The sequence below is a fragment of the Pristiophorus japonicus genome, chromosome 4 (genome assembly GCF_044704955.1).
Source record: "Pristiophorus japonicus isolate sPriJap1 chromosome 4, sPriJap1.hap1, whole genome shotgun sequence".
NCBI lineage: Eukaryota > Metazoa > Chordata > Chondrichthyes > Pristiophoridae > Pristiophorus > Pristiophorus japonicus.
In genome coordinates this window covers 314,437,466-314,451,002 of record NC_091980.1, presented here as the reverse complement: position 1 = coordinate 314,451,002, position 13,537 = coordinate 314,437,466, and the positions used below count along the sequence as shown (strand labels likewise).

The 13,537-nt window shown below is 52.0% G+C and overlaps 1 protein-coding gene across 6 annotated transcripts in view; it reads left to right on the top strand.

The window, feature by feature from the left end:
- Nucleotides 1–13,537, top strand: part of ttll5 (tubulin tyrosine ligase-like family, member 5) — a 595,921-nt gene that overhangs the window by 453,848 nt on the left and 128,536 nt on the right. For 5 of the 6 annotated variants that reach the window (XM_070879712.1, XM_070879709.1, XM_070879708.1 and 2 more), the window contains one exon: nt 8,776–8,965. In XM_070879712.1, coding sequence (XP_070735813.1) covers nt 8,776–8,965 — 190 coding nt within the window. Of the gene's footprint in view, nt 1–8,775; nt 8,966–13,537 lie in introns of those variants that run through there. The other variant, XR_011593158.1, reaches the window with a different exon arrangement.

The following is a 13,537-nucleotide window of genomic DNA, read 5'->3' as shown; positions in this document are numbered from 1 at the left end:
AGCACCTTCAGGGGAGGGGGGACCTGTACCCCAGTGAGAGTCAGCACCTTCAGGGGAGGGGACCCATACCCCAGTGAGAGTCAGCACCTTCAGGGGAGGGGACCCATACCCCAGTGAGAGTCAGCACCTTCAGGGGAGGAGGGGACCCATACCCCAGTGAGAGTCAGCACCTTCAGGGGAGGAGGGACCTGTACCCCAGTGAGAGTCAGCACCTTCAGGGGAAGAGGGGACCTGTACCCCAGTGAGAGTCAGCACCTTTAAGGGAGGGGGGGACCTGTACCCCAGTGAGAGTCAGCACCTTCAGGGGAGGAGGGGACCTGTACCCCAGTGAGAGTCAGCACCTTCAGGGGAGGGGGGACCTGTACCCCAGTGTGAGTCAGCACCTTCAGGGGAGGGGACCTGTACCCCAGTGAGAGTCAGCACCTTCAGGGGAGGGGACCTGTACCCCAGTGAGAGTCAGCACCTTCAGGGGAGGGGGACCTGTACCCCAGTGAGAGTCAGCACCTTCAGGGGAGGGGACCTGTACCCCAGTGAGAGTCAGCACCTTCAGGGGAGGGAGGGACCTGTACCCCAGTGAGAGTCAGCACCTTCAGGGGAGGGGTCCTGTACCCCAGTGAGAGTCAGCACCTTCAGGGGAGGGGGGACCTGTACCCCAGTGAGAGTCAGCACCTTCAGGGGAGGGGGGGACCTGTACCCCAGTGAGAGTCAGCACCTTCAGGGGAGGGGACCTGTACCCCAGTGAGAGTCAGCACCTTCAGGGGAGGAGGGGACCCGTACCCCAGTGAGTGTCAGCGCCTTCAGGGGAGGGGGGGACCTGTACCCCAGTGAGAGTCAGCACCTTCAGGGGAGGGGACCTGTACCCCAGTGAGAGTCAGCACCTTCAGGGGAGGGGGGACCTGTACCCCAGTGAGAGTCAGCACCTTCAGTGGAGGGGGGACCTGTACCCCAGTGAGAGTCAGCACCTTCAGGGGAGGAGGGGACCTGTACCCCAGTGAGAGTCAGCACCTTCAGGGGAGGAGGGGACCTGTACCCCAGTGAGAGTCAGCACCTTCAGGGGAGGAGGGGACCTGTACCCCAGTGAGAGTCAGCACCTTCAGGGGAGGAGGGGACCTGTACCCCAGTGAGAGTCAGCACCTTCAGGGGAGGGGGGACCCATACCCCAGTGAGAGTCAGCACCTTCAGGGGAGGGGGGACCCATACCCCAGTGTGAGTCAGCACCTTCAGGGGAGGGGGGACCCGTACCCCAGTGAGAGTCAGCACCTTCATGGGAGGGGACCTGTACCCCAGTGAGAGTCAGCACCTTCAGCGGAGGGGATCTGTACCCCAGTGAGAGTCAGCACCTTCAGGGGAGGGGACCCGTACCCCAGTGAGAGTCAGCACCTTCAGGGGAGGAGGGGACCCGTACCCCAGTGAGAGTCAGCACCTTCAGCGGAGGGGACCCGTACCCCAGTGAGAGTCAGCACCTTCAGGGGAGGAGGGGACCCGTACCCCAGTGAGAGTCAGCACCTTCAGGGGAGGGGGACCTGTACCCCAGTGAGAGTCAGCACCTTCAGGGGAGGGAACCTGTACCCCAGTGAGAGTCAGCACCTTCAGGGGAGGGGACCTGTACCCCAGTGAGAGTCAGCACCTTCAGGGGAGGGGGGGACCTGTACCCCAGTGAGAGTCAGCACCTTCAGCGGAGGGGACCTGTACCCCAGTGAGAGTCAGCACCTTCAGGGGAGGGGACCTGTACCCCAGTGAGAGTCAGCACCTTCAGGGGAGGAGGGGACCTGTACCCCAGTATGAGTCAGCACCTTCAGGGGAGGAGGGGACCTGTACCCCAGTGAGAGTCAGCACCTTCAGGGGAGGAGGGGACCTGTACCCCAGTGAGAGTCAGCACCTTCAGGGGAGGGGACCTGTACCCCAGTGAGAGTCAGCACCTTCAGGGGAGGGGACCTGTACCCCAGTGAGAGTCAGCACCTTCTGGGGAGGGGACCTGTACCCCAGTGAGAGTCAGCACCTTCAGGGGAGGGGGGGATCTGTACCCCAGTGAGCGTCAGCACCTTCAGGGGAGGGGACCTGTACCCCAGTGAGAGTCAGCACCTTCAGGGGAGGGGACCTGTACCCCAGTGAGAGTCAGCACCTTCAGGGGAGGGGGGGATCTGTACCCCAGTGAGAGTCAGCACCTTCATGGGAGGGGACCTGTACCCCAGTGAGAGTCAGCACCTTCAGGGGAGGGGACCTGTACCCCAGTGAGAGTCAGCACCTTCAGGGGAGGGGACCTGTACCCCAGTGAGAGTCAGCACCTTCAGGGGAGGGGGGACCCGTACCCCAGTGTGAGTCAGCACCTTCAGGGGAGGAGGGACCTGTACCCCAGTGAGAGTCAGCACCTTCAGGGGAGGGGACCTGTACCCCAGTGAGAGTCAGCACCTTCAGGGGAGGGGGGGGACCTGTACCCCAGTGAGAGTCAGCACCTTCAGGGGAGGGGACCCATCCCCCAGTGAAAGTCAGCACCTTCAGGGGAGGGGACCCATACCCCAGTGAGAGTCAGCACCTTCAGGGGAGGGACCTGTACCCCAGTGAGAGTCAGCACCTTCAGGGGAGGGGACCCATACCCCAGTGAGAGTCAGCACCTTCAGGGGAGGAGGGGACCTGTACCCCAGTGAGAGTCAGCACCTTCAGGGGAGGAGCGACCCGTACCCCAGTGAGAGTCAGCACCTTCAGGGGAGGAGGGGACCTGTACCCCAGTGAGAGTCAGCACTTTCAGGGGAGGGGACTCATACCCCAGTGAGAGTCAGCACCTTCACAGGAGGAGGGACCTGTACCCCAGTGAGAGTCAGCACCTTCAGGGAAGGAGGGGACCTGTACCCCAGTGAGAGTCAGCACCTTCAGGGGAGGAGACCCATACCCCAGTGAGAGTCAGCACCTTCAGGGGAGTGGACCCCTACCCCAGTGAGAGTCATGCTCTTCTGCACTCCTCATTGACCCAGGGTTGGTCCCAGGCTTGATGGTAATGGTAGAGTGAGGGATATGCCGGGCCATGAGGTTACAGATTGTGGTGGGATACATTTCTGCTGCTGCTGATGACCCACAGCGCCTCATGGATGCCCAGTTTTGAGCTGCTAGATCTGTTCTGAATCTGTCCCATTTAGCACGGTGGGAGTGCCACACAGCACCATGGAGGGTGTCCTCAGTGTGAAGATGGGTCTTCGTCTCCAGAATGACTGTGTGGTGGTCACTGCTACCAATCACTGCTACCAATGCTGTCATGGACAGATGTATCTGCGACAGGTAGATTGGTGAGGAAGAGGTCAAGTAGGTTTTTCCCTCGTGTTGGTTCTCTCACCACCTGCCGCAGGCCCAGTCTGGCAGCTATGTCCTTCAGGACTCGGCCAGCTCGGTCAGTAGTGGTGATACCGAGCCACTCTTGGTGATGGACATTGAAGTCCCCCACCCAGAGTACATTCTGTGCCCTTGCTACTCTCAGTGCTTCTTCCAAGTGGTGTTCAACATGGAGGGGTACTGATTCCTCAGCTGAGGGAGGGCGGGAGGTGGTAATCAGCAGGAGGTTTCCTTGACCATGCTTGACCTGAAGCCATGAGACTTCATGGGGTCTGGAGTCAATGTTGAGGACCCCCAGGGCCACTCCCTCCCGACTGTACACCACTGTGCTGCCACCCCTGGTGGGTCAGGACATACCCAGAGATGGTGATGGAGGAGTCTGGGACATTGACGGAACGGTATAATTCTGTGAGTATGACTATCAGGCTGTTGCTTGTCCAGTGTGGGACAGCTCTCCCAGTCTTGGCACACGTCCCCAGATGTTGGTGAGGGGACTTTGCCGGGTAGACGGGGCTGGGTGTGCCGTTGCCGTGTCCGAAGCTGGTGCCGAAGCCACTGCCAGGTGGTCCGTCTGCTTTTATTCTTATTGTTGTTCCTAGCCGTTTGTTACTGCTCCAACTCCCTTTTGAAAGCCGCGATTGAATCTGCCTCCACCACCCTCTCAGGCCGTGCATTCCGGATCCTCACCTCTCGCTGCGTAAAAATGTTTATCCTCCTGTCGACTTTGGTTCTTCTGCCAATCACCTTAAATCTGTGTCCTCTGGTTCTCGACCCTTCCACCAATGGGAACAGTTTCTCTCTCTATCTACTCTGTCCAGACCCCTCATGATTTTGAACACCTCGATCAAATCTCCTCTCAATCTTCTCTGCTCCAAGGAGAACAACCCCAGCTTTTCCAGTCTCTCCACGTAACTGAAGTCCCTCATCCCTGGAACCATTCTCGTAAATCTTTTCTGCTCCCTCTCTAAGGCCTTCACATAAGAACATAAGAATGAGGAACAGGAGTTGGCCATCTAGCCCCTTGAGCCTGCTCCGCCATTCAACAAGATCGTGGCTGATCTGGCCGTGGACTCAGCTCCACTTACCCACCCGCTCCCCGTAACCCTTAATTCCCTTATTGGTTAAAAATCTATCTATCTGTGACTTGAATACATTCAATGAGCTAGCCTCAACTGCTTCCTTGGGCAGAGAATTCCACAGATTCACAACCCTCTGGGAGAAGAAATTCCTTCTCAACTCGGTTTTAAATTGGCTCCCCCGTATTTTGAGGCTGTGCCCCCTAGTTCTTGTCTCCCCGACCAATGGAAACAACCTCTCTGCCTCTATCATGTCTATCCCTTTCATTATTTTAAATGTTTCTATAAGATCACCCCTCATCCTTCTGAACTCCAACGAGTAAAGACCCAGTCTACTCAATCTATCATCCTTCCTAAAGTGTGGTGCCCAGAATTGGACACAATATTCCAGTTGAGGCTGAACCAGTGGTTTATAAAGATTTTTTTATTTTCTTTATTCATTCGTGGCATGTGGACATCACCAGCAAGGCCAGCATTTATTGCCTGTCCCTAATTTCACTCAGCCACCTTCTCAAATGGCTTGCTAGGTCATTTCAGAGCCAACCACATTGCTGTGGGTCTGGAGTCACATATCGGCCGACATCAGATCAACCATGATCTTATTGAATGGCAGAGCAGACTCGATGGGCCAAATGGCCTAATCCTGCTCCTATTTCTTTTCTCCTTCCCTGAAGGGATGGCCATTAGCAATCCAGATGGGTTTCTGCAACAATTTAATTAGTCTCACAGTCACTATTTAGTTAATTTAATTTAAATTCCCCAGTTGCCGTGGTGGGATTTGAACTCGGGTCTGCAAATCATTAGTCCAGGTTTCTGGATTACTGGCCCAGTAACATAACCACTCTGCTACCGTTCCCACAAGGGAAGGTTGTGTCTGACTAGCATGAATGCACTTTTTGAGGCGATAACAACGAAAGTCGATGAGAATAGAGCATTTGATATCGACTACATGGATTTTAGCAAGGTCCCACATGACAGGTTGGTCAAAAAAGTAAAAGCCCATGGGATCCCAGGAAAAGTGGCAAGTTGGATCCAAACTTGGCTCAGTGGCAGAAAGCAAAGGGTAATGTCTGGGAGGTTTTGTGACTGGAAGGCAGTTTACATTGGAGCTTCACAGGGCTCATAGAAATATAGAAACATAGAAAATAGGTGCAGGAGTAGGCCATTCGGCCCTTCGAGCCTGCACCACCATTCAATAAGATCATGGCTGATCATTCACCTCAGTACCCCTTTCCTGCTTTCTCTCCATACCCCTTGATCCCTTTAGCCGTAAGGGCCGTATCTAACTCCCTCTTGAATATATCCAATGAACTGGCCTCAACAACTCTCTGCGGCAGGGAATTCCACAGGTTAACAACTCTCTGAGTGAAGAAGTTTCTCCTCATCTCAGTCCTAAATGGCTTACCCCTTATCCTTAGACTATGTACCCTGGTTCTGGACTTCCCCAACATCGGGAACATTCTTCCCGCATCTAACCTGTCCAGTCCCGTCAGAATTATAAATTTTTCTATGAGATCCCCAAAACTCCAGTGAATACAGGCCCAGTCAATCCAGTCTCTCCTCATATGTCAGTCCAGCCATCCCTGGAATCAGTCTGGTGAACCTTTGCTGCACTCCCTCAATAGCAAGAACGTCCTTCCTCAGATTAGGAGACCAAAACTGAATACAATATTCCAGGTGAGGCCTCACTAAGGCCCTGTACAACTGCAGCAAGACCTCCCTGCTCCTATACTCAAATCCCCTAGCTATGAAGGCCAACATACCATTTACCTTCTTCACCGCCTGCTGTACCTGCATGCCAACTTTCAATGACTGATGAACCATGACACCCAGGTCTCGTTGCACCTCCCCTTTTCCTAATCTGCCGCCATTCAGATAATATTCTGCCTTTGTGTTTTTGCCCCCAAAGTGGATAACCTCACATTTATCCACATTATACTGCATCTGCCACGTGTTTGCCCACTCACCTAACCGGTCCAAGTCACCCTGCAGCCTTTTAGCGTCCTCCTCACAGCTCACACTGCCACCCAGCTTAGTGTCATCTGCAAACTTGGAGATCTTACACTCAATTCCCTCATCCAAATCATCAATGTATATTGTAAATAGCTGGGGTTCCAGCACTGAGCCCTGCGGCACCCCACTAGTCACTGCTTGCCATTCTGAAAAGGACCAGGTTATCCCGACTCTCAGCTTCCTGTCTGCCAACCAGTTCTCTATCCACGTCAGTACATTACCCCCAATACCATGAGGAGTGCATACATTTTGTGGGGTTGTGAGTCTGAAAAAGATTACAGAGATAGGGAGGGGCGAGGCCATGAAGTGATTTGTATACAAGGATGAGAATTTTGAAATCGTGGCATTGTTTAACCGGGAGTCAATGTACGTCAGAAAGCACAGGGGTGACGGGTGAGCGGGACTCGGTGTGAGTTAGGACACGGGCTGCTGAGTTTAGGATGACCTCAAGTTTACATAGTGTAGAATGTGGGAGGCCAGCCAGGAGTGAGTTGGAGACATGTAAGATAATGAAGGGGCTTGACAAGGTGGATATAGAGAGGATATTTCCACTCATAAGGGAAACTAAAACTAGGGGACATCGTCTCAGAATAATGGGCTGCCCATTTAAAACTGAGATGAGGAGGAATTTCTTCTCTCAGAGGGTTGTAAATCTGTGGAATTCACTGCCCCAGAGAGCTGTGGAGCTGGGTCATTGAATATATTTAAGGTGGAGATAGACAGATTTTTATGCGATAAGGGAATAAAGGGTTATGGGGAGCGGGCAGGGAAGTGGAGCTGAGTCCGTGATCAGATCAGCCATGATCTTATTAAATGGCGGAGCAGGCTTGAGGGACCAGGTGGCCTACTCCTGCTCCTATTTCTTATGTTCTTATGTAGTCAAGTTGAGATGTAACAAAGGCATGAATGAGGGTTTCAGTAGCAGAAGAGCTGAGGCAGGGGCAGAGGCGGACAACATTACAGAGGGGGGGTCAATAACCAGGGACATAGATTTAAATTGATTGATCGAAGGTTTAGAGGGGAGATGAGGAGAGGTTTTTTCACTCAGAGGGTGGTGGGGGTCTGGAACTCACGGCCTGAAAGGGTGGTAGAGGCAGAAACCCTCACCACATTTAAACAGTACCTGGATGTGCACCTGAAGTGCTGTAACCTACAGGGCTACGGACCGAGAGCGGGAAAGTGGGATTAGGCCGGGTAGCACTTGGTCGGCCGGCGCGGACACGATGGGCCGAATGGCCTCCTTCCGTGCTGTAAATTTCTATGATTGATGATTTTAGGAGCCATTGTAATATCCCGAACAACGCTGGCTCCAAATGCTGCCTTTCTTCTTCCATCACTGTGATTCTAACAAAGTTCCACAATAAGTCGCATCCCTTTCTTTTCAATATGATATAAACTTTAGAAGCCTTCGAAAGAGCTTGTATTTCTATAGCACGTGTCAGCACCTCAGGACATCCCAAAGTGCTTTACAGCCAATGACGTTGTTTTGAAGTCTAGCCACGGTTGTAATGTAGGAAACGTGGCTGCCAATTTGCGGACAGAAATATCCCAAAAACAGCAAGAGATAATGACCAGATAATGTGTTTTAGTGATGTTGGTTGAGAGATAAATATTAGCCCCAGGGAGAACACCCGTGCTCCAATTGGAATAGAGCTGTGGGATTGTTTACATCCATCTGAAAGGGCAGATGGACCTCGGTTTAACGTCTCATCCGAAAGAACTCTGACAGTGCAGCACTCCCTCAGTACTGCCCCTCCGATAGTGCGGCACTCCCTCAGTACTGCCTCTCCGACAGTGCGGCGCTCCCTCAGTACTGCCTCTCCGACAGTGCGGCACTCCCTCAGTACTGCCCCTCCGACAGTGCGGCACTCCCTCAGTACTGCCCCTCCGACAGTGCAGCACTCCCTCAGTACTGCTCCTCCGACAGTGCGGCACTCCCTCAGTACTGCCCCTCCGACAGTGCGGCACTCCCTCAGTAGTGCCCAGACTCGTGCTGGTGTGTGGAGTGGAGAGCGATGGGGAACTGTGGGGAGACCATATCTTACTGCTCCATTGATGTAACACCAGGCTGTCTGGCAGGGCAATTTCCCAGCCCCCTTCCCAGGCAGCATGGTGTGAGATATCGTGGGGGGCAGTTATTGATTCTTATGGCATGCTGCCATAGAGTGCCACAGCCTCGTGTAGCATCGTCAGGAAAGGAGCGGAGGAATTGATAAAATATACTTGGAACAAATACATTCCATTATTTTTTGTCTCTGCTCCCAGTGTGCCCGCCTGCGAACCGCGAGGATCTCTCTCTCTCCCTCTCACTCTCCCTCTCTCTCTCACTCACTAACTCCCTCTCTCCCTCTCTCTCCCTATGCAGAGGTTTGCTGGACGGCCCTGGCTGGGTGCGTGAGGCCGAGTGTGCATATAACACGGTGACAGGAGTGAGTCCGCAGCAGAGATACCAGCCGACGCCCGTAAGCCAACAGCTCCAGTACGCACTGCTCCAGCTGCAGCAGCAACAGCTGCATTCTCGCCAACTACTGGATAGCAGCAGAGCTCGGCACCAGGTACAGGGGAGGGGGAGGGGCTCGGCACCAGGTACAGGGGAGGGGGAGGGGCTCGGCACCAGGTACAGGGGAGGGGGAGGGGCTCGGCACCAGGTACAGGGGAGGGGGAGGGGCTCGGCACCTGGTACAGGGGAGGGGGAGGGGCTCGGCACCAGGTACAGGGGAGGGGGAGGGGCTCGGCACCAGGTACAGGGGAGGGGGAGGGGCTCGGCACCAGGTACAGGGGAGGGGTCTAGACTGACAGCCAGAAGTGCCGAGTGGATGATCCATATCGGCCTCCTCCTGAGGTCCCCACCATCACAGAATCCAGTCTTCAGCCAATTCGATTCACTCCACGTGATATGAAGAAACGGCTGAGTGACTGGATACAGCAAAGGCTATAGGCCCTGACAACAGCCCGGCTGTCGTGCTGAAGACTTGTGCTCCAGAACTAACCGTGCCTCTCGGGAGAAATTTAGAACTCAGCAGAGGAGGACAAAGGGTTTGATTAGGGCAGGGAAAATGGAGTACGAGAGGAAGTTTGCAGGGAACATTAAGGCGGATTGCAAAAGCTTCTATAGATATGTAAAGAGAAAAAGGTTAGTAAAGACAAACATAGGTCCCCTACAGTCAGAATCAGGGGAAGTCATAACAGGGAACAAAGAAATGGCAGACCAATTGAACAAGTACTTTGGTTCGGTATTCACTAAGGAGGACACAAACAACCTTCCGGATATAAAAGGGGTCGGGGGGTCTAGTAAGGAGGAGGAACTGAGGGAAATCCTTATTAGTCAGGAAATTGTGTTGGGGAAATTGATGGGATTGAAGGCCGATAAATCCCCAGGGCCTGATGGACTGCATCCCAGAGTACTTAAGGAGGTGGCCTTGGAAATAGCGGATGCATTGACAGTCATTTTCCAACATTCCATTGACTCTGGATCAGTTCCTATCGAGTGGAGGGTAGCCAATGTAACCCCACTTTTTAAAAAAGGAGGGAGAGAGAAAACAGGGAATTATAGACCGGTCAGCCTGACCTCAGTAGTGGGTAAAATGATGGAATCAATTATTAAGGATGTCATAACAGCGCATTTGGAAAGAGGTGACATGATAGGTCCAAGTCAGCATGGATTTGTGAAAGGGAAATCATGCTTGACAAATCTTCTGGAATTTTTTGAGGATGTTTCCAGTAGAGTGGACAAGGGAGAACCAGTTGATGTGGTGTATTTGGACTTTCAGAATGCCTTCAACAAGGTCCCACACAAGAGATTAATGTGCAAAGTTAAAGCACATGGAATTGGGGGTAGTGTGCTGACGTGGATTGAGAACTGGTTGTCAGACAGGAAGCAAAGAGTAGGAGTAAATGGGTACTTTTCAGAATGGCAGGCAGTGACTAGTGGGGTACCGCAAGGTTCTGTGCTGGGGCCCCAGCTGTTTACATTGTACATTAATGATTTAGACGAGGGGATTAAATGTAGTATCTCCAAATTTGCGGATGACACTAAGTTGGGTGGCAGTGTGAGCTGCGAGGAGGATGCTGTGAGGCTGCAGAGCGACTTGGATAGGTTAGGTGAGTGGGCAAATGCATGGCAGATGAAGTATAATGTGGATAAATGTGAGGTTATCCACTTTGGTGGTAAAAACAGAGAGACAGACTATTATCTGAATGGTGACAGATTAGGAAAAGGGGAGGTGCAACGAGACCTGGTTGTCATGGTACATCAGTCATTGAAGGATGGCATGCAGGTACAGCAGGCAGTTAAGAAAGCAAATGGCATGTTGGCCTTCATAGCGAGGGGATTTGAATACAGGGGCAGGGAGGTGTTACTACAGTTGTACAGGGCCTTGGTGAGGCCACACCTGGAGTATTGTGTTCAGTTTTGGTCTCCTAACTTGAGGAAGGACATTCTTGCTATTGAGGGAGTGCAGCGAAGGTTCACCAGACTGATTCCCGGGATGGCGGGACTGACATATCAAGAAAGACTGGATCAACTGGGCTTGTATTCACTGGAGTTCAGAAGAATGAGAGGGGATCTCATAAAAACGTTTAAAATTCTGAAGGGTTTAGACAAGTTAGATGCAGGAAGAATGTTCCCCATGTTGGGGAAGTCCAGAACCAGAGGTCACAGTCTAAGGATAAGGGGTAAGCCATTTAGGACCGAGATGAGGAGAAACTTCTTCACCCAGAGAGTGGTGAACCTGTGGAATTCTCTACCACAGAAAGTTGTTGAGGCCAATTCACTAAATATATTCAAAAAGGAGTTAGATGTAGTCCTTACTACTCGGGGGATCAAGGGGTATGGCGAGAAAGCAGGAATGGGGTACTGAAGTTGCATGTTCAGCCATGAACTCATTGAATGGCGGTGCAGGCTAGAAGGGCCGAATGGCCTACTCCTGCACCTATTTTCTATGTTTCTATGTTTCCCACACACAGCAGTGTGATAATGACCAGATCATCTGTTTTAGTTATGTTGATTGAGGGATAAATATTGGCCCCAGCACACCGGGAATAACTCCCCTGCTCTTCTTCAAAATAGTTATACACAAATGGGGAGAAAAATTGAAACAAAAAATGATAACCGTTGCCATATTTACAAAATCTAAGTGTTTACAAATGAAAGTCTGGAATCAATCAATAAAGACTCGCAGTAACCACACACACACGCACACACACACACAGTAACCACACATACACACACACACACACACACACAGTAACCACACACACACACACACACACACACACACACACAGTAACCACACACACATACACACACAGTAACCACACACACACACAGTAACCACACACCCACATACACACACACACACACACACAGTAACCACAACACACACATACACACGCGCACACACATACACAGTAACCACACACAGTAACCACACACACACACACACACACATACAGTAACCACACACACATACACACACAGTAACCACACACACATACAGTAACCACACACCCACATACACACACACACACAGTAACCACACACACACACACACATGCACACACACACAGTAACCACATACACACACACACACAAAGTAACCACACACACAGTAACCACACACACACACACACAGTAACCACACACCCACACACACACACAGTAACCACACACACACACACACACTAACCACACACTCACACACACACACACAGTAACCACACACGCATACACACTCTCTCTCTCTCTCTCACACACACACACACACACACACACACACACACACACACATACAATAACCACCCACGCATGCACACTCGCACGCACACACAGTAACCACACACCCACACTCACACACACACAGTAACCACACAGACACACAGTAACCACACGCACACTCACTCTCACTCACACACACCCACACACCCACGCTCTCACACACACTCATACACACACACACGCACTCACACAGTAACCACACACTCACACACACACTCACACACACACGCAATCACACAGTAACCACACTCACACCCACACTTACACACACACACTCACACAGTAACCACACTCACACACACACTTACACACACTCACTCACACTGTAACCACACACAGACACTCACATACAGTAACCACACACTCACACACACACGCACTCACACAGTAACCACACTCACACACACACTTACACACACACACTCACACACACACACTCACACAGTAACCACACTCACACACACACTTACACACACGCACTCACACAGTAACCACACTCACACACACACTTACACACACGCACTCACACAGTAACCACACACACACTCACACACACACGCACTCACACAGTAACCACACTCACACACACACTTACACACGCACACTCACACAGTAACCACACTCACACACACTTACACACACTCACTCACACTGTAACCACACACAGACACTCACATACAGTAACCACACACTCACACACACACGCACTCACACAGTAACCACACTCACACACACACTTACACACACACACTCACACACACACACTCACACAGTAACCACACTCACACACACACTTACACACACGCACTCACACAGTAACCACACTCACACACACACTTACACACACTCACTCACACAGTAACCACACTCACACACACACTTACACACACACACACTCACACAGTAACCACACTCACTCACACACTCACACACAGTAACCACACAGTAACCACACACCCACACTCACACACACATACACACACACAGTAACCACACACCCACACTCACACACACACACACACACACACACAGTAACCACACACCCACACTCATACACACACACAGTAACCACACACACTCACACTCACACACACACACAGTAACCACACACACTCTCACACACAGTAACCACACACGCACACATGTACGCACACACCACACACAGTAACCAAACACACACTCACTCTCACTCACACACACCCCCACCCCCACACACTCACACACACACACACCCACGCTCTCACACACACTCATACACACACACACGCACTCACATGGTAACCACACACTCACACACACAAGCACTCACACACACACACTTACACACACTCACTCACACAGTAACCACACA